At 49.7% G+C, this 27133-nt stretch overlaps 1 protein-coding gene across 1 annotated transcript in view; it reads left to right on the plus strand.

The window, feature by feature from the left end:
• Tox2 (TOX high mobility group box family member 2) overlaps positions 1 to 27133 on the plus strand; it is a 94772-nt gene that overhangs the window by 26317 nt on the left and 41322 nt on the right. Inside the window, exon 2 of the mRNA XM_048349460.1 lies at positions 12312 to 12377. Coding sequence (XP_048205417.1) covers positions 12312 to 12377 — 66 coding nt within the window. The remainder of the gene's footprint in view (positions 1 to 12311; positions 12378 to 27133) is intronic.

Consider the following 27133-nt stretch of genomic DNA (forward strand, 5'->3'; position numbering starts at 1 on the left):
TGAAATCTTACATGGCCCCTGTCAAGCCCTGCGTAGTTACAGTCACTCAGATTCTGGTTCCTGCTCCTGTCCCCACCCTAGACGACGACGCCCCAGGGAGACAAAAGACTGTCCTTCTGTCACTGCTCAGAGCACAAGGCTCTTGCCAGCCAGCCCATTTGTACTTGAGACAGGCAGCCTTTGAGGGGACAGGGTCATAGGCAGCAACAGGGACCCGAGGTCCCCATCCCCCCATTTCTAGCTGATTCTCTGCCAGCTGTTGTCACTCACCATATTGCTTTCCAATAAGCTGGGTGGCATGTTGCACGTCCCTGGTGCAGTGAGATAGTCAGTTTTTCACACTTTCAGGTCTATTTCATGTGCATTTCCACCCCACTCCCGCCATGAATTTGTTTCTTGGAAATACTGCTTCTCCGGTGCCTTTTTTCTGTTTGGATCTTGTGTCTTTTTGTCTATCAGTGCTTGCTTTCTGTTTAATTTGACGGAGTTGTTCCTACAGTGTATATATTAACTGTCTCCTAGTGGGGGCTGATATTTTCTTAGTCTGATGTCCTTTTCATTTTGGTTTTATTATGTTTCCTTCCACAGAAGATATTAATGCGTATATATTTGAACCTGTCAATCTCTTCCTCCGTGATTGCTCAAGGCTGGGGAAGCTGTCTTGCATGGATCTGATAAACATTGTACACTGTGCTCAGATCTTTTTGCTCTAACATGACTTTTTTTTTTTACACTTAACTCTTTAATCCATTCAGAGTGCTTTGGGTGGGCAGCTTGAGTGGCTATAACTAGCTCAATGTTCCGACACAGGATAACTCCTTGGTCTTTCTTCCATTTATTAGATCATCGGTCTTTGTCATCATTGTTTTCAACAAGGAGAAACATAACAGTTGAGTCGTCATTGCAGACGTGACTTTTAGGGAGAGTTGAGTCTGGCAATGCCAGGTTCTAGCCAGGTGACCCACAAACATGCAGGCTAAATGGAGCTTGATTTGGCCTCTGTGAAAAGGATGCTAATGTCTGCTGCCCAGGCTGACACCAAGATTGAGCGCATTGTCCTGCGTGAAGTCCGTTGAATGGTGCCTGGCCCAGAGTAAACGGCTTCCTTAGTCGTGGCATTTCCACGCCTAGTTGGGTCTAATTCTTTCTGTCTCATCGGCTGAAAGTTCTCATTTTATTTTTATGTCACTGCTGCATTGCTTTAATAGTTGCTTTGCAGAATAGCCAAAGCAGGCTCTGGCTGCTCTGTTTGTGTGTGTGTGTGTGTGTGTGCCTCTAGTGGGGCTTGAACTCAGGGCCTGGGAGCTGTTGCTTAGGTTGTTTTGCTCAAGGGTCCTGTTCTGTTGCTTAGCTACAATTCCACTTGCAGCTTTTTCTTCCCCCCTCTGGTTAATTGGAGATGAATCCCCCGGATTTGGCTTTCCTGGCTGGCTTCAAACCTTGATCCTTAGATCTCGGCCTCCTGAGTAGCTTAGGATGGTAGGCGTGTGCTGTGGGTGCCTGGCCATTGCTCTGTTCACAGCCTTACATGCTTGCCTGGTTTCCTTTCTGTGAATGTTGGTGCTCCTTCTGTTCAGAGGACTTGAAGATGAATCTCGGCCTCCTTGCTCACACGAGGTTTCCCTTGTTCCAGCTGCCTGGCCTAGACTCACTCTCGCCCCTCTACCTGACAAGATGTGCCACCTGCTCTGTCCTGGGTCTAGCTTCACTTTAGTGTCTCCTCAGGTCTTTCCTGTGTCCCAGCTGCCCCGCAGAGCATGCGACCTGGCCAAGGACATTGTGGGTGCCTAAGGGCAGAGCTTTGATAGTAACTGAGCTGCGGGCTCGGGGAACCCAGCAGTATGACGGATGTCGCTCCTGGTATGCTGTGGGTACCACCGGTGTCCTGGCCTCAGTTTCCCCAGTGTAAGACTGAGAAGTGTCCGAAGCATGGCCAGTCTTGATTCCTTGTGATTTATCTTCAGCTGGGTTACCATCAGCAACTGAGACAAGTTTTTAACCAGAGGCTAGCGTGTGTATGCTTCCTGTTCTTGATTCTGCTTGAAAGTCCCTTATTATTATCAGTGACTGTCAAAGCTGGGTGGCAGGCAGTGAAGAGAAATTAGAATAGTGTGTATTCAAAATCTGTGTCTTAGAACGGCATTAGTCTTTCTGTTTTGGTCTGGAGGGGAAGGTCTTACTGGGCAAGTCCTCCACCGCCGATCTGGAGCAGAGCATAGCCATCTGGAGCATAAGGGTTCTGTGGTGAAGGACAGAGGGAGTGGCTGGGTGCAAAGCAGCCTTTCTAGGGCATCCTGCTGCACCGCCCACTGCAGGCTGCGTGCACGACTGTGCCAGCTCCATTCCCACTTTCCAGGGGAGGAATCTGATGGGAAAGGCAAGATCCCTACCCAGAGCCACCCAAGACAAATTCCGAGCCTGAATCTGAACTCAAGTCCATCTACTTCAGAGTTGCACCATAGGCGGACATTAATGTAGGATCTAAAATCATCAGCAGGCACCAGGTACTCATGCTTGAAATCCTGGTTACGTATGAGGCCGAGGATCTGAGGATCATGATTTGAAGCCAGCCTTGGGCGTGAGACTCGTACCTCTGATTAACCAGCAAAAAGCTGGAACTGGAGGTGTAGCTCAAATGGTAGAATGCCGGCCTTGAGTGTAAAAAGCCAAGCAAGACTGCCAGACCCTGAGTTCAAGCCCCAACACCGGCATGAAAAAAATATGTATTAACAGTGTTTACAAATGCCATTTCCTGTGTTATCTGGTACTGACAAAAGGAAGAGAGCTGGCGCTAGGTCTGTGTGAGGTTTGGGGGTTAGATGCACACAAATGCCAAGCTCAGGTGACCTAGAAAAACCTTTCTAGGTCAAATGACAATTTCAAAAGATCTTTTTTTCTTCCTCTTCTTAAAACAAAACAAAACAAAAAACACCCTACAATCCAACGCTGTGGTTGACATATTTCCCTTCCAACAATACAAGCCTTTTGTGGTATGATTGAAGGCTTGTTTTGTAGTGCTGGGGAGAAAATATCTCCTAGATCATCTGCTGCGCATTGTCTCACTCCCTCTCACTCCCCCGAGCCGCAGTGTCCCACCCCAAGCACGCCCATGTGGCTTTTAGTTAATTGTCTTTGGCAAGGATCACTTTTGGGACTTGTTCCCAACCGCGTGCCTGGTAGATAATTGTCAGGCACAAATATTGGCAGCACCCATGGAGCTCTACTACACTCTGACCACAGCATAGCCTCTGGGGAAGAGCCTGGGTGTTGGAACAGCTCCACACTGTGGGAAAGGATTTGGCAAGATCACAGAAGTAGGTTAGCCTGGCCATGGGGAGCTTTGGACTCTGGAGTTGGACTTCCTGGGTTCGAATCCCGGCTCTTATCACTTAGGCGCTGTGTGCTCTTGGGTAAGCTGCTTAACCCCACATGACCTCAAGTTTGCGCTCATCAGTGAGACGGCAGCCTTTGTAACAGTACCTCACCTCACTGAGTCGTTGTTGGGAGGGTGGCAGGAGTTGACATTTGTCATTTATCCAGCTTGTAGCACGTACTGCGCCTGCGTGGCACAGGTGCGTTCAAACAAAAGCCACGACCATAGCTACAGTAGGTGCTTCCACATTCCAGCCAGCTCCTCCTTAGGACTGGGAACCGAGGTGCTCATGTGAGGCTGAGCCTCTCCCTGGCTGTGGCCCTGGGCGCACTGGGAAGGTCTTGGCAGCCTGGGCTGGATACCTGGCCCATTTGGGTTAAAATAAAGTGCTTGCTGGAGCTAGGAAGTTCCAACTGGGATGCCTCCACAGGGCTGTCAGACTCTCCTCTTCCAGTTAGCCAGCAAAAAGCCAAGAGCAGAGCCACGACTCAAGCAGTAGAGCATTAGCCTTGAACAGCAACAACAAAGGATTCAGATCGTGACCCACTGGGGAAAATGGGTCTGAGCAGAAAGTGACCAGGACAGAGTCTGGCCCCTCACTGCTTTGACCCCTCAATGCTCAGAAAACAATGGTGAGGGAAATGAGTAGGGGGACACAGAATGGGAAGATGGTGTTGGAGAATGAGAGTGCAAACCGCAGGATCATGATGCCTAAGAGCAGGGCTGTGGAGACTTCTCTTCCCTGTTCCTACTTAAGCTGGCCTATGGGCGCCAGCTTAGGGGAACTCTGGGAACGGAAGAAGGGCATCAAATCATGAGCCAGTCTAGCGCAGCCCTGGCCCTACCCCTCCGATGGCCCCCCTCTAGCCACACCCTGACCCACTTCTTCCCAACCCCGCTCCTTGCATGGATCCATCCTCCACACAGCGGCCAAATGAAAATGTTTGTTGAAAACAACATGTGCATAATTAAAGCTTAATGAGCGCTTGTCTGTTTGGAATGTGCAATTAGATTTATAATCGGGGATGGGAGCGAGCTCCGAATGGCTTTCAGCGGGGCTGAGAGGATAATTTTTGCTGTAAATCTGCAGTAATGCAGTCTATGTGCAAAGTTACCAGTGGCTGTCCTAGGGCTGCTAAACCACTATTCATTCTTTGCTTAACTGGGCCTGCCCTGTTCAGGTCCTTCTTGGCAGTGGCAGCTGGCTTTTGTGCTGTGGTGGGCCTCGGAGGTAGACCCCAGCTATGGGCTGGGGTTGGGCCTGCCACATGTATAGGCTGTGAGCCCTGAGACTGAGACACCTGTGGGAAGTAAGGGCTTTGTGCTGAGTTCCGCTGTCCGGGCCTCCAGAATCACTCTGGTCCTCTGCCCGCCATGCCTAGCCTGCACACCGCAGCAGAGCTGAGCCTTGGAATGGAATGTGGGCCCCCTATTTTGTTTCCCTGCTGTGTACCAACACTCAGAGCACATAGGAGGGCCTAAGTAACATTTGCTGAATGGATAAATTCCTCTCTATTGGACACTCGCCCTAAACAAGTCTCTCTGTCCCAGCGCCTCAGTTTCCCCACATCTACCCAGGGAAATTAGACATGTGGATGGAAGTCAGCTCCTCCATGGGCTGGGTTTTGGGGTCTGAGCAGTGGCTGAGACAGTGTGTCTGGACTGTCACCTTCTTCCAGAACAAGACACTAGCCAGGCTGGGATATAGCTCGGTGGTAGTTCAGCGTGCCTGATACCCCCTCCCACACACACTTTAAAAACTGAGTATAATGCCGACCACATAGGTGGTTTTAAACTTCCTTGTCGCTGTATTCAAACATACAAAGGTAAAGTTAGTGGTTAGGAACTTCAACGGTGTGTGTTGGTAGTGTGTTGAACCCATGTGTGACCTGTCTTAACCACACGCATGGCATACTGAGCATCCTTCTTGTTGCTGTTCTGGTCTTGTGTCTTCGGGTCCATGTTCCAGGCAAGCATAGCTCAGTGTGGGTGTCGCCTTTTGAGTGTTCAGTGGCCGACCAGGCTGGTGGCCGCCCTCTGGCTGGCACAAGGTTAGAAGGGGATGGGTCAGAGCCAGCTGGAGGATGGTGAGTCTTGTCTGTGAGGTGGGGACAGTGACTCCTGCCTTCCAGAGCATGCACCTACCTGATGGCATTTACCCAGCATCCCTGTGTGGACCACCGCCATTTGTATGCTGCCTCCTGACTTATTGTTTTTAGCTGACTAAAACAAGTGGTGTGACTTCTGCTCCTAGTGGGGCTGAGGAATCTACAGGGGTCCACAGCTCTGAGCTTGCCCACCAGGCATATCCTCAACCCTTCTGGCATGTTGGGCACAAGACTTGTCTCCCCAGAACCTAATCCGGGGTCATAAGGTCACCTGCTCTGGGTCACACAGTTTATACATGTTCAGAGTAGGAATCTGTGTGAGTGTGGAGACTTAGCCTGGGCTCAGCCTGGCTGTGTGGCCTTGGGAAGATCCCCAGCCTCTCTGGGCCTCAGTGGCGGCACTAATTTCCCAAGTAGACAGAGAGGTAGAATGTCCAACATAATGTCCAGCAATGCAAGGAGACTAACCAGGAGAAAACCTAGTTGGAGAGAAATTGAGATTCAACATTTCTGAGGACACTGTATGAAAGTTGTCATCATGGAAAAAATTAGCCCTTGGTAGAACTTCCTTTTCTTTGTGTGCCGGTCCTGGGGTTTGAACTCAGGACGTAGATGCTGTCCCTTAGCTTTCTCAGTGAAGCCACAGCCCAACTCCTGGCTTTTGGAGGGTAGTTGGAAATAAGACTCTCATGGACTTTTCTGCAAGGGCTGGCGTTGAACCGGGAGCCTCTATCTCAGCCTCCTGAGTAGCTAGGATTATAGGTGTGAGCCACCGGTGCCCGGCTCAGTAGGAGTTTTTATAGACTGGAACTTAGGATATTTTTTTTTCCAAGTTGTGTACAATAGGCAGGAGGTTCAATGCTTTTCCTCATGCTTAGGACCTCAAGAGTTTTGTGGGAAATGGTCCTCAGTCCTTCATCCCCATAAGAGAGGTCGTCACTGTGACCCCCATGTGTTGTGGTGAAACCAGATGCGGAGGCTTTTCTCAGTACTGAGGCAATGTACTGAGCGCTTTCTGCATTGTCACTCACTGAATGCAGCAGTCAAGGCTCCGTGATCATCATACCCATTTCCAAGATGAGGACAGAAGCATACGTATTTAAAAAGAAATCACACACGGTGGAAAATAGTACACCCACAAATTTGGACCCTGGTGACCTGCATCCCAGGCCTCACGTTTGTAACTGCTGTGTCATCATGTGCTTGTCCACATGGCGGATGGGACCTTGACTGGAGCCTGAGACGTCCCTTCTCCATCTGCCCAGGCCTCTGTCCCCGCCCTGCCTGGCATTTCCTGTCCTGATTCGTATCTCCCTGGGCTACTTCCACGTGAAACTGTACCCGCGGCAGGGCCCTGGTCACAGCTGCCAGGTTTGCGCCTCTGTCTTGGCTTTATCTGTGCAGAATGAGTGTTCTCGGGGGCACGTGTGGGGGCTGGCGGGAGCGCTCTGTGCTGCTTTGATTGTTACCCTTTAGATCTCCCCAGCGATCCAAAGAGAGAGGAGGCGCACCTCTCCAGGTCTGTGCCTCCTTGGCCTTTGATCTATATCTCTGTGCCGAGGGGAGCAGGCAGCAGCTTTGTCAGACAGAACAGCATCGCTTTGGTACCTGGGCAGGCTGACACTGGCACGTTCCCAAATACTCTGATCATCACCTTGCTCTGTCTGTGCAGGGGTGGTCATGGCAGGCCTGCCATCTCCACGGGGTTCCAGTGAGATGATCTGGCACAGGTCAAGGGCTGGTATACTGTAGGTACTCTCCAGCCTGTGTGCACAGCAGCCTTGGGTGTTGTGCACCTGCTCATTACCCTGCCACCTCTTATATCCCTCATAGGGTAGAGCTTCTAAGTCACTGTTTTACAATACCTGTATGGGAAAGCCCACCTCCTGCTTCTGTCCCCTGTGCTAGCCTGGTCCTGGCCCTGTCACCTGCGTCACTGTCTACAACAAGAATCTGAATGTGTTTCACCACAGTATTCCACACGGCTAGTCTTTCTGAATTAAACAAGAGCTGGGCTTTGCAAGTTTGTGGAAACATGGAGTTCAGGAGGCACAAGTTCCAGGGATGGCTGTTCCCATCTGTGAATATAGGGCTGGTGGTGGAATGGGAGTTACAGAAAAGCTGTCATTGGCCAATCAGGAAGGCTTTTAGTCATGTCTGTGATCACTTGTTTAGAGCTCAGGCTATGGTCAAGACTGGCTTTTCATTGCAGTTCTGGAGAACAGGAAGGAGTAAAAGGGCCACTGGCTTCTTCAGAGGACTGGGGGCTTCTGGGAAGCAGGGCAATGTCCTGACCATTATTATGGTCTTCCTGGCATCTAGAACAAGTCTGGAACACAGTAAGAGCCTGGCAGATGGTATTCTGTGAATGGCTGCTTAATCTCTCTTTCCTTCTTTCTAGTGCCATTATTTATTCACATGTTTGCAAGTTCCCAGGGAGCAGCAACAACAACCATTCACTGTAGAATCCCCAGTGTGTGGGAATCTGGTCCTTGGTACATTGTAGGTGCAGCATAGGCCTGGGAACAAGAAGGAGAATGAGCACAGTGGAGACATAGGAGAAATGCTGGGATCAAAGCAAAGGGACTGGTCTTGAACTGGAGGAAGACGCTTGACCTATTCAGAATCACAGGGTGGTGGTGATGTAAGTAGTTGGGGGAAGGCCTGGCTATAGGATACGAGCTTAGCATGAAATAGCAGTAATAGGTAACATTTGTCAAGCATCTGTTAGAAATGGCTAACATCATTAAACAGGTCACAGATCTTAGCTCCTAATATCCCATCACAGATGTCAAGAATGACATGAAGTGGGAATATTAGCTACTGTATTACAGGTGAGGAAACGAAAGCACAGAGAAGTGAAATCCAAGGTTAAATGTATAGAAATCCAAGGTCACGTGACCAGCCAGTAGTTAGTGGAACCAATGCTCAGAATCCAGGCTATTCCTAGTCGGCTGTGGATTTGTAAGAAGCAAGACTGGAAGGGGTGGGTAAGGCAGATGGGGAAGGAGGGAGTGCCAGAGGGAGGAAGGGCTGGACTTCAATGCAGAGAGGACTGCAGGAGGCAAATGCTCCAGGCTGTTTCTACAACATTGAGGGCATTTGGATCTGAGTCCCTGGGCTGGGCATGGGGGCATCTGGATGTAGGGCTCAGAGATATGCAGTACAAGTAGGGTTTAATCTGAAAGGTGAGGAGATTGTGAAAGATCACTAGTAATAGCCAAGGTGAAAATGAATCTGTGGGTTCACCAAGCAGAAAGCTTTTAGGGGTGACTGGATGGGCTACCCAGGGGTGTGGAGGTGGAACTGTGGAGTGACTCCTTGCACCATGATGAGGGAGTGCTGGAGGAATAGCAGGTTCATCCTGTCCGGCGTTCAGTGTTGGATTGGAGGAGAGGAGCTCATTAACTAAACCGGGGAAGTGTCCAGGGAGACATTGTACATGGGAATATTGAGGTAACTTAGCTAGTGATAAGGAATTCAGAGGCAGCGACATACTGCAATTCCGAGAAGCCATGACTTTGTCCAAGGAAAGTACAAAAAGAGTCAGCAGGAAATACCAGACAGCTTATCTAACACTCCATTGCATCCCATTCACCCATCCACCCTAGTCTATCTACCCAGGCACTTCATTCTCCCATCCACCCATCCATCCATCCATGCATCCATTCATTCATGCATGCATCTGTTTATCCAGCCACTTCTCTCAGCCATTGCCATCTACACATCCCCAGCTGCATCTGCTCATCCATCCATCCGACCATCCATCCATGCATTTGTTCATTCCTCTACCCTATTAAATAAACCATCTTATTAAGTGTTAGTAGGTTTATGTTGATTACATATTGAGATCATGATATTGTAAATATTTTAGGTTAAATAGGCTATATACCCTTTAAACTGTAGCTACTAGAAAATTTACCATGTGCGGCTCACATTTATGACTTGTATTAAGTTTCTGTTGAACAAGGATTATTTATACTATCCATTACCCATCTAAGAGCCACCATCCATCTAGCCATCCACCCAGCTATCATTCATCCATTAGTCATCTGGGTTTGTATCCATGCATCCTTGTACCCACCCATCCTTTATTTCATTTCTCCCTTTTACCCACCCACTTATTTTATGTGCCCACCCCACATATTTTATTGATATCTATCATGAATCAATAATTTTCAGAGTCAGAAAGATAAGGCTAGGACTAGCTGAGGAACTTTGCCGAGGTGGGACAGGTGGAGCTGGGCTCTTGACTCTTAAGACCCAGTGTTCTTTACTTTGCACATTGCCTGCTATGAGCCTAGGTTTGCTTTAAGATTAAAAAAACACCCTTTTCGAGAACATGATATACTTAGATTGGGAGGTGGATGTTGGAATAGGGACCCAGGATCGCCTGTCCCCAAGGGGACCACACAGAGGGAGAGGCAGACCCTTGAGAAGCCTCTGTGAACACGTCTTGTGGCCATTGTGAAAGGGTTATCCTTTTGCATTCGATGTTTGCGAAAATGTGAGTTCTTTCAGATTCCAAAACTCATTTCCATGACAAAACTCTTGGGAAGGGAAGATGAAGGCCTGGCTTTTGCAGAACAATCTTCCAGCTGTAATGAGGACTGAAGATGGCAGTGGGAAAAGGAATTATAATTAGAATATGAAATGGGGAAAATTAATCTATTCCAGGCAGTGGCTAAGAGGATGTTCTCTTGACAAGTTGCACGGCAGTTCTTAGTCTGTGGTTCCCCCCCCCCCCATTTCTTCTTCACAATTTAAAGCATGCAGAAGGCTGTGTGGTGTATCAAAACAGGGTTGTTTTATTTATTTATTTATTTATTTTGGCTGAAGGACTGATAAATTATGAAAGAGGCACGGGATTCAGGCCCCGTGAGTCTCCCTATCCATACTTGCTGTGTGTTTGTGTTCACACTTAGGTGGATGGCATTAGAGAGCTGCAGATGTGTGGTGGATTTCCACGTGTCTGGTGCACCCTGCTTCCTGTGTGTCTGCTCTGGGGACTGTGTGTCCAACACACACAATCTGACATGCGCATCCTTGTGCTTGTGCTCTGCGTGCATTGGTTTGTGTTACCCAGGGGTGCGAGGCATGGGGGGCCATGTGCTTTCTTTTTTTTTTTTTTTTTTTGGCCAGTCCTGGGCCTTGGACTCAGGGCTTGAGCCCTGTCCCTGGCTTCTTCCCGCTCAAGGCCAGCACTCTGCCACCTGAGCCACAGCGCCCCTTCTGGCCGTTTTCCATATGTGGTGCTGGGGAATCGAACCGAGCGCTTCATGTGTAGGAGGCAAGCATTCTTGCCACTAGGCCATATTCCCAGCCCTGCCATGTGCTTTCTTGTTTATTGTATGACACAGGCCCATGCCAACACGGGCCTTGGGTGCACCTGTGTCTTTGCATGCCACCCAGGTCACCTCAGCACACACTGAGCAATGGTGATCTGGAGATAGAGGTGGCCCTGCTGCGTCTGGGGGAAGAGGCGAATTTGTGACCCCCTCTTTGCTCTGAAGGAGTGTGTGCAAGGGTGTAAACCCTAGGACTTAGTGGCAGAGACCAAGCCACAGGCCAAGCCAGAGGGTAGCCGCAGAGCCCTCGGGGTCCCCCTCCCTCCTCATGTCCCCACTCTAGAGGTTATGCCAGGTTGGAGCTCTGGCAAAGGTGGGCAAAGGGCAGGTCTCTCTTCAGCCTCAGGCTTCTGTTCAGATTCCCATCCCAGCATGCTCTGGGGCACTGTGTAAGACACAGAGGCAGACCCCAGGCCAAGTCCTTCACGAGAGCCAGGTGCTAGTTTACTCCAGCACAGGGCAGATCTTTCTTAGATGTTGGCTGAACAAAAGTGTGAATGAGGAAGCCACCTTCAGACATGCCTTGATGGCCTCACAGGCATCTGCCCACCCTCTTGTTTGTCCGCTCCCTCAATCCAGGGTCTCCTTTCCAAGACTGCGGGCCAAGCTCCCCAGCAACCAGTGGTCTCCAAAATGGTTGCTGAGGACAACTCTTCTCTTCCCCGAGCCTCTAACACACTTGTCAAGTATCTGCTATGTGCTGAGCTCTGGGCGAATCGAATTGTTCGGTCCTTGGAAGGATCTAGAAAATCCTTGATCTCTGCTAGCAGGGAGGGAGGTTGCAGCCCAGTTAGAGAGATGGAGCAGGGCAAAGCAACCAAGTGGTGCTCAGTCTCGGTTTCTCCACAGGGGGAGTTATCCTACCCTCCCCCACCTGTTTCCTTGGTTTTTAGCAGGGGAAAAGTGCACGTTCCTTGTTAGTCTACCACGAGGGTTTAGAACTGTCCTTTTAGGAAGCGTGTTTCACAGTGCCAGGCTAAGCACTCTTAGCCAGATCTTTTGGGCTGAGGTCTCTAAGGAGAGAGCATGAACTGCATGGGGAGCGTGTTTACCAAAGTCGTAAGTGCACCTGCCTACTCAGCGAATTACACGTGCACGTTACCCACTCACTGGGGAATATTAGACACGTCTAAGGTCATGCGATGGCCCCAAGGCTCTCTGGGGAGCTCTCAGCCTTGCCTGGCAGGCACATAGGAGTCTAGCTCTCGCTGATTGCCTGGAGGACACTGGCTGCGAGGTGCTTGCAACCTTCTGGGATGCGGAGGCTCCGAGCATGCCCGGCCAGGGAGTGGAGTGCAGGGCTTGGGTCTCCATCTTCATCCTCCATGTGACAGCATGGAGCCCTGCTGGAAGGGGGCCTTGGGTGTCCGAGGCTCCTCTGTCCATTCCGGTTGGCACAGTCCCCTGACCTCCATTGGTGGCTTCTCCTGCCGCCACTCTGAACATGTTTTAATCAGCACTGCTTCTCTCTCTCTGTTCTAGTTTGATGGTGACAGTGCCTACGTGGGGATGAGTGACAGCAACCCAGAGCTCCTGCCAACCAGCCAGGTGGGTGCCCCTTCCCCCCCGAGTGGGGTCTGAGCTCGGGCTTGCTGGAGCCAAGCTGCCCCTGGGGTGTGGAGGAAGGAGGGCTGGAAAGTTAGGGAGAACAACCTGCTGCTCTTCCCTCTCAGAATGTTCAAGAAGATCAGTTGAGTTCTTCAACTGTGTTCGGAGAAGAATGTTCTGGAAATCAACTCCCCTGGCTGCTGGTGGCTTCCTGTGATGAAATAGTAGGAACTGGATGATACTCAAAATGTGATGTCAGGGAAAATTTGGGGGGTTCCCAGGTGCTGGCCGTTTCTTGCTTGCAGTGTGCTGGGGACATGCTAATAGCAGATGCCTACAGAACCAGGCCTAGGCGATCAGGGTTCTCTGCCTGCCTGGAGTCAGATGTCAGAGGCCACTGGGGAGGCTGGTGGTGTGGACCTGGCACTTCAGGGGAGCAGAGGCTTCCGGCAGGGTCATTTCTGGCAGTGAGTGGGGAGTATGTGTGTGTCACTGTCTGACGCCAGCCTTCTGGGGGCCACACATGCAAACTGGAGTGGTGTTTCCATAAAGAGATGAAAGTGAGCATTTCTCCCAGCTGTGGACATCCTTCTTGCAGCCCTGGGGGAGGGTCCTCATCACAGACTGTGCATGAGAGTGGGCCAGTGAGGCCCGTGCCACCTGCAGCCTGCTAGTGCAGCTCAAAAGCCGGGCAGTGCATAGCTGCAACATAACCTGCTGCGCTGTGGGAAGAAAGCCGGCCCTGTTCCTGACCTCCACCTTCTGTCTGTGGAGTCTGAATTGGATGGTCTCTCCACCAACAGGCTGGGTCTGTTTTCCAGGCGGGGAAGGAAGCAGACATTTCTGTGCCTTACTTAAGTGTGGTAGGTCCCCGAGGGCAGCCAATGAATGAGAGGCTGGCCTGTGACCCTCAGCCCTGCCAGGGAGGAAGCTCCTGTGGTCCCAGTGGGGCCTTCGCAGGACATTGCCTCCCCTTCCCTTGCCAGGGCAGGCTACATGTGCTAAGGTGACACCATGCCCCTTTTCTGGCCAGTGTAAGCACCAGGCTACTGCAGCTATGTTCTCTTACATTGCTTTACATGTGCCACCTTGTAAGACTGACGGACAAAACTCCAGGCCCCTGGAGCATCCATTGATGTCACACGTTCATAATCAACCTGGAAATGCAGCTGTCCTCCTGAACTAACTCCAGAATATCTCCTGTGCCTTTTCACACTATCTTCATTGCTTTTTTTTTGTGCCATTACTTGGGCTTGAACTCAGGGCTTGGGCATGGTCCCTGAACTTTCTTTGCTCAAAGCTGGCACCCTACCACTTGAGTCACACACCCCTCCACTTCTGGCTTCTTAGTGGTGAATTGGAGATAAGAGTCTTGTGAACTTTTCTGCCCAGGCTGGCTCCAAACTGTGGTCTTTGGAGCTCAGCCTCCTGGGTAGCTAGGAGTTCAGGCTTGAGCCACTGGTACCTGGTCTGTATGGCCTTTTGTTCATGTGCTGAGCACTGGCGCTCAGAACCAGTGGAGTCAGGTCTAGCTGTCACCCTGGTACAAAGTCTTGGTACCTCCGACCGAGAAAGGAACTTGGGGCTCTGAGAACTGTGTCTGCTTTTAGGCTTTCACAGATGGGGTACAGTCCTTGAGAGGAGACTCTGAGACAATAATGTCCTCTCCCCCCAAACTATGGATAACAGCCGTCTCAGCTGTCGTTCTCGCACCAACTAGACTGCAGAATGTTTCTCAGTGGTTATCTTAGCCATCTTCATGTTACTGCCAAGGCCATGGTAGATACAGCTGAGGCTCCAGGATGTTGATTGACTCCGCCAAGATGACCCAGCCAGGGGCTCACACCAAGCTCCATCCCTGACCTTGCTCTGCCTTTGGAGAGCCTGGTACTGTCCACTCCCAGGTGGCCACTGACTTAATTGACCCTTCATATTACTTCCTAAGCCAGGAAGTAATTGACCCCCAAATCCAATCAACCCCCCTCCTCATGTTTCTCATGGCACTGGATCATTTTCTGTAACTCCATGTCTCTCCCTGCACTGCTTGCACTCCAGTGGGGCCCAGTGTCGGGCATACAGCAGGCAGTCAGGAAACGCCGGTGTGGTGGGTGGGTGGTGGAGGAAAGTGACCCTCGCTTTTCTCTGCTTTCCCTAACAGGAGAGCAGGGTAACTGGACTCCCAGTCTTTCCAGAGCTGTGGTGCTGGCTCTCACCCCTACACAGGGCTTCTCTAACTGCACACTCTATGAAGCAGGCATTAGAAGTTGCTGAGATTCTAAGTCTACCCTGTAGCATGGGCCAACTTTCGTATAAGCAAAATTTGCAACTCGATCATGTTTGTGCCATGTACCTGTGTGTGATATTAGAGGTTGACCCCAGGGCTAACATGCTAGGCAAGGATTCTACCACTTCAGCCATGCCCCTCTGTCCTTTTTGCATTTTTTAAAAGATGGGGGTCTCACTTTTTCCCTGGGGTGTGATTCTGCAGCCTTCCCCTCCCAGGAGCTGGGATTAGAGGTGTGTGTCTAGCTCCCAGGCTCCTTTGAACATTGCCCATTTCGCTGCAAAACAAGCACTTCGTGTTGTAGTGGCTTAAGATTATATTTATTTCATGGCTGCATTCATTTACAGTTTGACTGGGTTCAGCTAGAATGAGCAATGAACTCGAGGGCAGGCCTGAGTGGGATGGAAAGAGGTTTGCTGCTCCCGCAGGGCCTCTTGTCCTACAGTAGGCCAGCCTGAAGCTGTTCACAGGGTGGAAGGCTGCCTTGTAGAGCAGCGAGGAAAGATACTGCAGGATCTCAGGAGACCTCGACTTGAAGCTGGTATGTCATGACTGCTAGCTCTTCCTACTGGTCACAGCTAGTCACAGAGCCAAGGAGTGGGGAAATGGAGACCAGTTTTTGATGGCAGTGGCTGCAAAGTGTTGTGGTCTTTTTAAAGACTACATGTGGGAGACACAGAGTGTGGCTCCTGCTGATTTTGTTGGAGAATAACTCTCACATTTCCCAGTCCTGTACTAGTACTGGCCTCTAGTCTTGCATGTTTGTTTGTTTGTTTTATGCTAGTACTGGGGGCTTGAACTCAGGGCCTAGGTATTGTCTCTTAGCTTTTTATGATTTTTTTGTTCAAGGCTAACTCTCTATTACTTAAGCCACAGCTCCACTACTAGCTTTTTACTGGTTAATTGGCCATACAAGCCTCACAGACCTGGCTGTCTGGGCTGTCTTTGAACCTCTATCCTCAGATCTCAGCCTCCTAGGATTACAGGACTGAGCCACAGGTGTGCAGCTAGTCTTTAATACCTTGCCTTTTTTCTAGAGTACCCACACCACCTAACACAGGTGGACGGCATGCCGTGATGTGTGTCCCTGTTACTGACATAGATGAGGCAGTCAAAATAAAGGCTTCAGGGCCAGCAGGGGTCCCAAGGCTCTCATAGATCTACATCATGAACACACCTTCTTTTTTTCTGTTGTTGGTAGTGGGCCTTGAACCCAGGGCCTGGGCACTGTCCATGAGCTCTTTTGCTCAAGGCTAGCACTCTACCACTTGGAGCTACAGCTCCACTTCTGGCTTTCTGGTGGTTAATTGGAGGTAAGAATCTCTTGGGGGCTTTTCTGCTATTGCTGGTTTCAAACTGTGATCTTCGATCTCAGCCGCCTAAGTAGGTAGGGTTATAGGTATGAGCCACCAGCACTGGGTGCTATAAATACACTTTCTAAGTACAGTTAAATAATCTGGTTAGCCTACCCTAGAAAATGTATATTGGGCACTTCCGATGTCCCAGGCTCTAGATATGGGCAGGAAGCCATGTTTTGGAATGTCTTTGCCCTCAGGATGTCCAGTGCTGGCCTGTCACAAACCTGCTCTTTCCTGCAGTATGTTTTTTGTTTACTGCGAAGCCATAGTCTAGACCTAAACCAAGGCTCCCATTAGGTATGGGCTAGCCCTGTGTCTCTTCCTTCATACACTTTTCCAATTGGTTCTAATAGGTTGGACGTTGCTTTTGCAAATTCATGCTCTGTTGTTTGGTGTGTGTGTGTGTGTGTGTGTGTGTGTGTGTGTGTGTGTGTGTGTGTGTGTTTAAATCTCCACACAATTCCTGCCTAGCTACCTTAGCTTTCATAAATGATCAATCCCTCCTCTATCCTGCCCCTCCCTCCTCCTCTGTGCCTGTCTTCGAGTTACTTTGGTCCCCGACTTTCCTGGGCAGACTGAGATGTCATTCTCTCAGACAGGGCTGCGTCCTCAAGAACTGCGTTGCTGAGTGCAGACCCCGCCCAGGGGTCAAGAGGATTGGTCATTCTTGGCTACACCATCCCAGCATGAAGGAGATGGTTCTGGGAAGGGGCAAAGGGGACAGGAAGTAGGCTTGGGCTTCAGCAGACCTGGGTTCAAATTCCAGCTCTTCTACTATTGAGAGGAGACAGTGATGCTTGCCTCGTGGGGTTCCGGGAGAACAGGGTACGGCTGTGGGCTCTGTGGGTGCTGACCAGCCAAGCCACCCCTGTCCAGCTGCTGGATGTTCACTGCTAACTGCTCTAGAAATTCAGCCTTTACCCAATAAGAACTGTGAGCTAGAGAGGGTATGTGGGTACTGATCAGTGAGCTAGAGGGGGTGTGTGGGTACTGATCAGTGAGCTAGAAGGGGTGTGTGGGTACTTCCTGATCAGCTCTGCAACTCTCCATGGAGCTCCAGCTGAGGCTGCATCCTTGTTTAACTCCTGCCCTGTCCTGTCCTGTCCTTTCCCCGTTTCCTCTCTCCCTGCTTCCAGCATCCCTCCTATACTGGGTCCCCTTCATAGGAATCCCCCTCCCCAGGTGCTACTTCTAGGGAATCTCAACTGAGAGAGTTAGGCAAAACACATTTTCCAAAAAACTAGCTATGGTTCATTGTCACTGTTTTTCTGACCATAAATAATGCTTTGGTGACACAAGATGGGTCCCCAGCCACCTCTGTGTGTTTACAGACACTTCCTCTGATGGAAATCCCCTCCAAAAATGCTCGTGTATTTATTTCATGGGGGTTGGGGAGGAGAAGGAAGACCTGCAGCCGTCAGCTCCTCACGAGACGCCCTCCTGGCGGTGCCTTGTTTTCCACTCTCTTGGCCCTTATCTTTTTTTTTTTTGGCTAAAGATCTGAGGTTTTTGTAAAGAGTGATTGAGTGTGTGTGTGTGTGTGTGTGTGTAAGTGTGTGTAACAGATAGAGTCAGGGGGAAATTGAGATTGAGTGATGTGGTCATCAGCATAGTGAGGCCGGGTGAGGGGACACTTGCCCTAGGTTGTGATGGAGGTCGAGGTGGGGAGATGGTCTGAGCTGTGTCTCAGAGATAAAGTCAGTAGGAAGTGAAGGGTGGGTGATGGACATAGAAGAGGAGAGAGATGTGGGAGTAACAAGTTTCTACTGTGACCCTGCTTTCTAGCATGGTGGTGCCATCTTCTGAGGTGGGGAGGGCCTGGGGGGGGGGGGTGCAGGTTTGATGGGGTCAGGCTGGGACGTGACATCTGGGGTACAAGTTGAAGTGGAGGAGTCTGCAAGTGGTCGGTGCTGTGGTGGTACCAGCCTGGAGCTTGTGGGAGAAGTGTACCAGAAATCCTCAAAACCCTAGATGAGATTTGTGGATCTAGATGGTAGATCAGAGGATCTATGATCCTTAAATTCTGAGCTCCAACATCTGAAACTGAAGCCGGGGAGGGAGGGGAGTTCTGAGACGTAGGAGAACCTGGAGTCCTAGAAACCAAGGGCAGAGGAAATTAAGAAAAGAAAGATTTAGAGAAAGATGATAGGCTCACAGCTGATTCCCTATCATACATTTTTAAGTAAGTCAGACTTACATGTACTCAAGGAAACCACAAATGCACCAATAAAGGATCTTTATGGACTTTACAGTTTGGAGCAGGGAAGATGTTCCTGTGACTCAAACCTTAGAAGAAAAGGCTTTGAAATTGAACAATTAACTGGGGTTGGGAAGTTAGCTTAGTACAGGGCCCTCAGTTTAAGAAGGGAGGCGAATCAGGCAAGAAATACATTCAAGAAGTTACAACACAATCGAAAGGACTAACCTCCTTAATAATATATGAAGAATTACTAGAAATCCATTTTAAAACTCTGGAAGAGAACAAGGAGCTGATTACAGAAAGGAAACTACACATGGATTTTCAGTATATGAATAGATGCTAAGAATAGTTCATAAGAGAAAAAAAATACCATTGATATATTTTTTTACCATTGATATATATATACCATCTATCACCTGTAGGGTTGACAAAAATCCAAAGGTTGGATAACCTACTCTGTCAGAGTAAAGCGAAAAAGAGAGAGAAAAGCAGATAGTATATATTGTTATAGGAAGAATAAATTGCTGTGACCTTGAAAGAAGGCAGATTGTCAACATCTATTAAAATTATAAATGCATTGACCTCTAACCCAGAAATTGTTTGGGAAGTGTACTCCACAGGAATATGTGCACACATGAAAAATGACACATTCAATAACATAACAATGACAGGAGACTTCCCGGTGTCTCACCTCACCTGCATGCCCCAAATAGGCAAGAACTTGGAGCCTCGTGGATTCTTTTTTTTTCAGTTGTGGCACTTGAACTCAGAGCCTGGGCACTATCCCTGAGCTCTTTTTGCTCAAGGCCAGTTAGCCTTGAGCCACAGCGTCACTTCTAGTTTTCTGGTGGTTAATTGGAGATCAGAGTCTCGTGGGGACTTTCCTGCCTGGGCTAGCTTTGAACCATGATCCTCAGATCTCAGTCTCCTGAATAGCTAGGATTACAGGCATGAACCACTAGTGAGTTTTTGTTTGGGATGGGGGTGTGGGGGGGAGAGAGGTGGCTTGAACTCAGCCTGGGTGCTCTCCCTGAGCTTTTTTTTTTTTTTTTTTTTTGCCAGTCCTGGGCCTTGGACTCAGGGCCTGAGCACTGTCCCTGGCTTCTTTTTGCTCTAGGCTAACACTCTGCCACTTGAGCCACAGCGCCACTTCTGGCTGATTTCTATATATGTGGTGCTAGGGAATTGAACCCAGGGCTTCATGTATACGAGGCAAGCACTCTTGCCACTATGCCATATTCCCAGCCCCTGTCCCTGAGCTTTTTGTGCTCAAGACTGGTGCTCCACCACTTGGGCTACAACTCCACTTCCAGCTTTTTGGTGGCTAATTGGAGATAAGAGTTACATGGACTGCCCAGGCTGGCTTCAAACTGCAATCTCCAGATTTCAGCTTCCTGAGTAGCTGGGATTACAGGCGTGGGCCACTGGTGCCTGGCTGGATTCTTGCACTTGGTTCCAAGCACCACCCATTGGGTCTGTGCATCAGCCCTCTGTAGATTCCCAAGTGTGTCTGGTCAGGTTTTTGCAAACACCTAGAGCTGGATCTGTGGTGGATAGAGAAACAACCAAGCAAACCTCAGGAGAAGAGAACTGGTGCCTGCAGTCTTGATACCTGAGGTGCTTATGGCCTTGAGCTGGAAGTGTCCAACCCAGTAGGGGGTGGTATAGAATGCTCAGAACACAAGGAAAAAAAGAAAGATCCAAGAAGTTTTGAGTTCAAGATTCTTCCCACTTGGTTCCTTTCACACCTATCAACCTGGAATGTTTCCCTGTGCTAATCAGGAATGAATGTCTATTGGGTTTCCTAGCCATAAAAATAGATAATAATGTTAAATTAACGTTTGGGTTCAGATATGAGGCCCAGTCCCTCTTTTTCCTTGGAGCATGGCCTCTTTCAGCTGATCGTTGTACGGGGTACAGTTTGCTGTGCCCATTTTACAGATGCACACACGTAGCAGCTCATAGACAGCGATGAGCAGGGCTTCTCAGAAACAAAGCCATGCACTGGGGCTGTAGGAGACTCTTCCCCCGAGAGCTGGGATCTCAGAATCTAGTCCTCCTATATAACTCTGGCCTCTGAGTCTGTGTACATTGGAAAGGGCAAAGATGACAGGGCTTTTATTGCTTTAATTAAAACCTGGGTGAAGAGCTCGCGATTCATATTGAAATGAAATTGTGTTTCGCCGCTGTGGTGCAGGTGAAGGTAACCACGGCGATTACTGCTAAGATTACAAACAATCAAAGAGAAAAGGCCTTTTGCGAGCGTTTCCTATTAAAGCCACAAACCTCCGCACTTTAAAAATAATTATGGCTGTGTTATCGGAACATGATTCATGAATTTTGAATAAATATGAGGGGGCCTTAAAGGCAACTGCTTCCAGACCATAGATTTTGCTCGGATCTGATGACATTTAATATCACTTCACAGCTGGAGAATGAAACGTGGGGAAGGGAGAGGAACCCCCGTCCTGTGTCTGTGCAGAAGACTGAGTGTATGTCACGCAGAACTCACTTCCTAAGCACAGAGCCTCGCGCCTCTGTCTTGGTTTCATTGAGAGAAAGCTGTGGAGAGGGATTCGGTACTTACATCTACCCAATCTTAATTTTGCATTTCAGTAGCTAAAAATACATTTGTCTTAAAGCCCTGGATTCCTGGCTTGAGATGTGAGCTGTTTAAATATTTGAAGGTACCATGTGAAGGGATGGGTGCCATGCGAAGGTACCGTGCGAAGGTACTAGGGATGGGTGGATTGGGGGGGGGGCGGTCCTGATCTACATGTGTGCTGGCTTCTCTCCTCTACCCTCCATAAAGATTTTCTTTCTCAGACAAAGCAGTGAATGTTTACAATATATAGCTTTGTTTCCTTCCAACTATTATGAGAGAAATTGAATCCCAGGAAGCGTTTGCTCTCTCTAAATGGGATGGAAACAATGAGATTGAAGCAGGAAGTGTCCTGGCTGGAGGAGCCCCCCTCCTTCCCCACTTGGAAATGTGTTTTCCAGTTTTCTTTTTCCTTTTTGCAAAGCAGCACCCCCTCCCCCTTCCCTAGCGGCATTGAGCTTCGCATGCCTGCAGGGCCTGGCTCTTTGCTGGGGAGTAGCACATACCCATTCTGGTGAACAAGCAGAAAATGGGGTGTCTTGGAGCCCTTCCAGAATGGCATAGGCTCTGAGTTTCTAGAGGCTCAGGAGCCTGGAGTCCTCCCGCCACACCCCTCCAACCTCCCTCACTGAGCCTTAGACAGGTGGTTTGCCCTCTTCGGCCATGGCTCCTGCGTTGGCTAATGGGTGCTCATAGATGCCCTGTTGCGCCTGAGCTTGGCTTTCTTCCCTGTCTGCCTGAATGCCGAGGAGGGGCAATGTTACTTCTGTGCCAACACCAGAGAGTGACCCTCCCCCCCCCCCGGCAGGGTCTTGCTAGTGCAGAAGAGGCCTGGAGATGAAGCCAGTGACTCTTGAGTGTCTGGGTGGGAGTCTATAGACGGCAGGATGGCCGTGAGGAGACGCTGTGGTTCAGATGGACTATCAGAGAAATGACATGAGGAGACAGAGCGTGTTGTTCTGTGGCTGGCAGACCTTGGATCACTTGACCAGCGTTTTTTTCTTAGACTCAACTGCATGTTTAAAAGACCCTTCAAAATGATGCGGGAGTCATTTCCACCCAAAGTCTTTAATGCAGAACACGTGATAGAGAGCATGAGGTGTTACTAAAGTGCCCATAGCACAGGTGATAAAACTGAGGTCACAACTGGCAGGAGCGAGGCTGGCTCAGGAAACCCAGCAAGGAGAGGCCAGGCAGCTCTTACCTAATGGTAAGCTATTACTAGATGGCGTTATCCTTAGGTTAGTTACGCGGACATTGTGAAGATGAAAATGTGCTCAGAGAGGCCTTTCCTCTTTGAAATCACAAAACTAGTGACAGGTCTCCTGATCTTATCTAGCTGGCTGGTTGGAGACCCACAGCCTCCACCATCTGACTGCCCCCGGGCTGCTCAGGCCCCTGAGTCTGGAGCTCAGGCCTGTCTGTCTGGGTCTGACTGCCCATTCTTTCATCAGTCACCGGTCCCGAATCTGAGGCTCGGAGGGGAAAAGGAAGGACCAAGAGGGAGAGGATGCGTCTGCCAGCTGCAGGCTTGGAGAAGAACCCTGGGGAAACATGGAGATGTGGTGTTTAGTGGCCGCAGGGGGCACCTCTGTGCTCCTGGGACCCTGAGCGGCTGGCCATGCCAATACCTGCCTTGCAGATAGCTAGGAGACCCAGAAGTGGGAGCTAGCTAACTAGCTCACCGAGGCGGGTGATGGGAGAGGTTTGATAAGTCATTCCATCAGAATTTACAGTTGAGGGAAGGGCAGCAAAGTAGGAAAGGAGCTGGAAGAATGCCAGCCCTGTTTTCTGTGAACATTTTTGTTCAGGATGGGGACCAGATGAAGGAGGCTTGCACTTCATGTAAATCAAAGTCCAGCATGGGGAACTCACTCCATACCCGTCCTACAGCCCAACTCAGTATATCTATTTGGCAGGTGGCAATCTGTGTGACCACCAGCCAGCCAGAGTCAGGAGCGTGGCTCACGGGATGGGCGGGCAGTGGGGTACAGATCTTTGGTGGGGGGGAGGGGAAGACGGACCTGGGAGGATATGGGATCTTCCTTAATTTTAATGTCTTACAAGAAAAGTTCAGGTTTGAAGGTCTTGTAGCTACTCAAGGTCTTTGGCATTAACTCCTTTCTGCATTTCTACTGTGCTGAGGCGGCCCCAGGGGTGTGTGGCTGGGGCTGATAGTGATATTTGTGCAATGCATAAACGTGGAAGAGTTCTTTGGGTTTTGCTACGGGCCAAAATAAACCCTCATTGGGAATAGCAATGGAAGTGTATCAGGGGAACAGTGAGGAAATATTTTTAAATTTATAAAAGAATCTCCTGGGCTGGGGATATAGCCTAGTGGCAAGAGTGCCTGCCTCGGATACACGAGGCCCTAGGTTCGATTCCCCAGCACCACATATACAGAAAACGGCCAGAAGCGGCGCTGTGGCTCAAGTGGCGGAGTGCTAGCCTTGAGCGGGAAGAAGCCAGGGACAGTGCTCAGGCCCGGAGTCCAAGGCCCAGGACTGGCCAAAAAAAAAAAAAAAAAAAAGAATCTCCTAAGATAGAGAAACTGAAGGAGACAGAAAGTACTAAGCCCTTGGACAAGGATCTGGTGAACCTGTCAGTTGGTAGAACCACTGTAGAAAACCATTCTGCTGTATCAAAAGCTGAACACACATCTCCATGATCAGCAACTCCATCAACGTCTTCATATTTTCATGAGAAGACGTGTCAAAGAATGGTCTCATAAAAGCACCAAACCAGAACCAATCTCGTAGAGTGGATAAATGATAGTAGAATATTCTTACCGGGTGGAACACCATGCAGCCACGACAATGCTTCCATTTGTAACCATCTTCATCTAGATGAATGAGAAAGGAGCAGGTGACAGAACATTCTACTTGATGCCATGGATGCAAACAGACGGGCAAGGTGGACGCATGGGGGCAGAGATGGGCGCTGTGGCTTCCTGGTAGGTAGGTAGGGCGAGTCTTTGAAGCCACTAGATGGTTCTTTCTTCCTTTGAGCTGGTGATAGAAATCTGTCTGCTTTGAGCAAACACACCGTGCACTTTGCTGTTGGGGTCGTGTGTTCCAATACAGAGCCACAGGATGGAGGCCTGGTGCTTGCCTCAGTATCTCTTCTAGAGTCTGGCAGGAATGGGGAAGAGAAGGCCTAACTGGCTTTGCTCCCTTCTTTTCTTGAGTGACGTGTTGCCACTGCGATGTGGATGTACTGACCTTGGCCTGGACAATGGACCGCCTGGGATGAGAAGAATTCCTTTAGCCGCACAATGGATGATGGCTGCTATCAAACACGACTGCTCCGCCGTGGCTTGCACAGGGTTTGAGGGGAGGGGGCTGGGCTTCAGGGATCTGAAGAATCTCAGCTGTGCAGGCAGCAGCCTTACCTCCATTTCTCTGTAGCCAGAGTTCTAGGGAATGTTCTCCACACCAACATCTCCAAGTGCGTGTGTGTGTGTGTGTGTGTGTGTGGTTTTAGGGTGCTCTGTTGTGGCGTTGCAAAATCTGGTGACTGGAATATTTGAAATCACCTATGGCAGTTTCTCCGTGCACATACATGTGCTTGTATGCACGTGTGTTCATGAGCACACTGCACTCACACGAGCATACTCACAACATGTACCTCTCCACACATGAACCATTCCCATGTGACTCTTGGGAACTTACTGAACTTCTCAGTGCCTCAGTTTCCTCAGTGAAATGGGAATAATAATGACTCCTGATTCTTGGGGCTGTCGTGAGCATTACTCGTGTACTTGTGTACGTGCAAGGCACACAGGCATGAGAGGGTTTTGTTTATTTACTTATTTTGCATCAGTTTAATGATCACTTGCTTCGTGACCTGGAGTGGACAGATTGTAGGATCTGAGTTCCTGCCAGCGATTCTCACACCCCTGTTGGGAGATGTGCATTGACACACATTCCCAAGCCAGTGTGCGGGTCTGCAGACACGCCCAGTTGTGGGTATGGCCACCCAGGGTTGCATGCACACACGGCAGCCCCCCCCCCTCAACCCCGTGTGCACGTTGCAGGCTGAGATGCTTTGAGGCAAGGTGCAGCACCTCTCTCCCCCGCCTCCTCTTCCCTCCCCCCTCCCCCCCCACCCTGTGAAGGCAAGAGTGAGCAGAGGAAGCTCAGGGTCACACAACACAGGAGGAAGCCCGGCCCCCTCTTTCTAGAGACACAGAACTACAGCCAAGAAGACTCCCAGCTTCAAGACCTAGGCTTTATTTTTGCAATGAACTTTTTTTTATTTTGAAGTACATATGTATGGATGGTATGATAGTTCCTGCAGGTCAGGACTCCACGTGTGGCCTGGCTGGGGTCTCTCAGGGGCTATGTGGGGTGTGGCTGTCAGGGTAACCTCCTCTGATGGCTCATCTGAAGGCTGGCTCGCGGCAGAGCGCCCTCTGGTGGTTGTTGGCAGAACCCGGTGCCTAGCAGGACACTGAGTTGTTTCCCTGGTTCTGTTCCTTTTCTCAGATGTGTGACTATGGGCAGATTGCATATCACAAGATCTCCCATTTCTTCCTGCATGGAATTGACATGGTGATAGCACTTATAACTTCATGGGTGAATACCGGCATGTATGGGAAGCACATAGAACAGGGACCCACATCCACAGATGCCATAAGTGCTATAGAAAAGCTTTCTGCTGCTGCTGCATTTGTTTTTTCCGGGCCTGAGGCGTGAACGTGGGGCCTGGGCACCGGCCCTGAGCTCTTTTGCTCAAGGAAGCGCTCTACCACTTTGAACCCACAGTGCCACTTCCAGTTTTCTGGTGATTAATTGGAGATAAGAGGCTCATGGTCTTTCCTGCCCAGGCTGGCATTGAATCACGGTCCTCAGACCTCAGCTGCCTGAGTAGCTAGCATTGTAGGCACAGCCCCCAGTACCTGGCTCGTTAACTGCATTTTAAATAAATTTTTATTGTTATTCTAAATTAGGTGATGTACAGAGGTGTTACAGTTACATAAGTTAGGTAATGAGTACATTTATTTTTGGACAGTGTCACCCCTTCCCTCACTCTCTTCCCGTTTTGACCTCCCATCCCTACCTACAAGTTGTATGGTGCATTTTCAACTAGTGAGTACCACTGCTGCATTTGTTCACCCTTTGTCCCTCCATTTCTGTGTTTCCCTTTACCTTCCCAAAGACAGATAAATGAACAAGACAAAAAGAAACAAAAACAGAACAAAGTTTTGTTTTTTTTTAAACCTCTTGTTTCCATTTTCTGGCATCCATTTCTACCTGTGAGAGAAACCGTGGGCTGCTGTTGGTGTCTCTGAGCTTGGCTTACCTCACTTAACATGATTTGTTCTAGGTCCATCCATTTCCCTGCATTTTTTTTTTAAGCTGTAGAGAAAGGCCACCACGAGGAGAGAGGCCCTTTCAGTAGGACCTCTGTGTCCCAGCACCGTCCTGGCTCCTGGTGGCTTCTCCATAAACCTTAGGGGGAGGGGTTGATGGGTGAGTCACAGCCCTCTCCTGGAATGCTTGGGGGCCAAACTACAGGAGGAATAAATGGGCCTTTTCCATTCTGCCCCGAGCAGGCCTCAAGTCCAGTCCTCGGCGCCTCCTCCTGGGAAGGCAGGTGACATAGTGGAGGAACAGCCAGTGAGCAAATGGTCACCTAGAGTTCAGCAGCCTGATCAGAGCCTGGGCACCCAGGGTGGGTGGGGTGGGGTGGGATTTGCCGCAGGCTCCCTGGGCCTGGTGTCAGGTGAGGGTGGTAGTGAGCCAGGCTGATGCTGAGACCCTGTTCCAACGGCAGCCAGCAGGGACAGAGCCCGGACCGGCCAGTGAGTGTCTCCCCGCAGAGGGGACCCAGACCTCGCCCTGCCCCTCACAGGGCACTTGCAAGACTTTGGAGCTTTTGTCCACAGGCATCTGGCTTGCCAGGCTTTTAGGCGATGCTACTTCTATAGTTTTTCAAAAGGTAGAAATGGAAATGGAAAAAAAAAAAAGCTGCAAATAGACATATTTTTTTTTTCTCCCAGAAGCTATTTTAGCACAGGAACAACTAGAAAGCCTACTCATCAATTTAAAAAGGCTTTTAAAAGCAGCTCGGCCTTGTGTGCGCCTGCATACCTGCAAAAACCAATGGCAGGGAAAGGAAAGGAAACTTGAGTTTAAACATCCCTTGGTCCAACATCTTCTCTGAACAGCTGGTGTCTCTTGAAAACACAACAACAACAACAAAAGCATTGACTTGGCCAAGGTCACGGCCTGACTTGAGCTTTCCTGAGAAGGTAATTCTGGGGTTGGGAAGGTGGCTTAGTGGTAGAGTGCTTGCCTTGCATGCATG

This window comes from Perognathus longimembris, chromosome 6 (assembly GCF_023159225.1).
Source record: "Perognathus longimembris pacificus isolate PPM17 chromosome 6, ASM2315922v1, whole genome shotgun sequence".
In the NCBI taxonomy this organism is placed as follows: domain Eukaryota; kingdom Metazoa; phylum Chordata; class Mammalia; order Rodentia; family Heteromyidae; genus Perognathus; species Perognathus longimembris.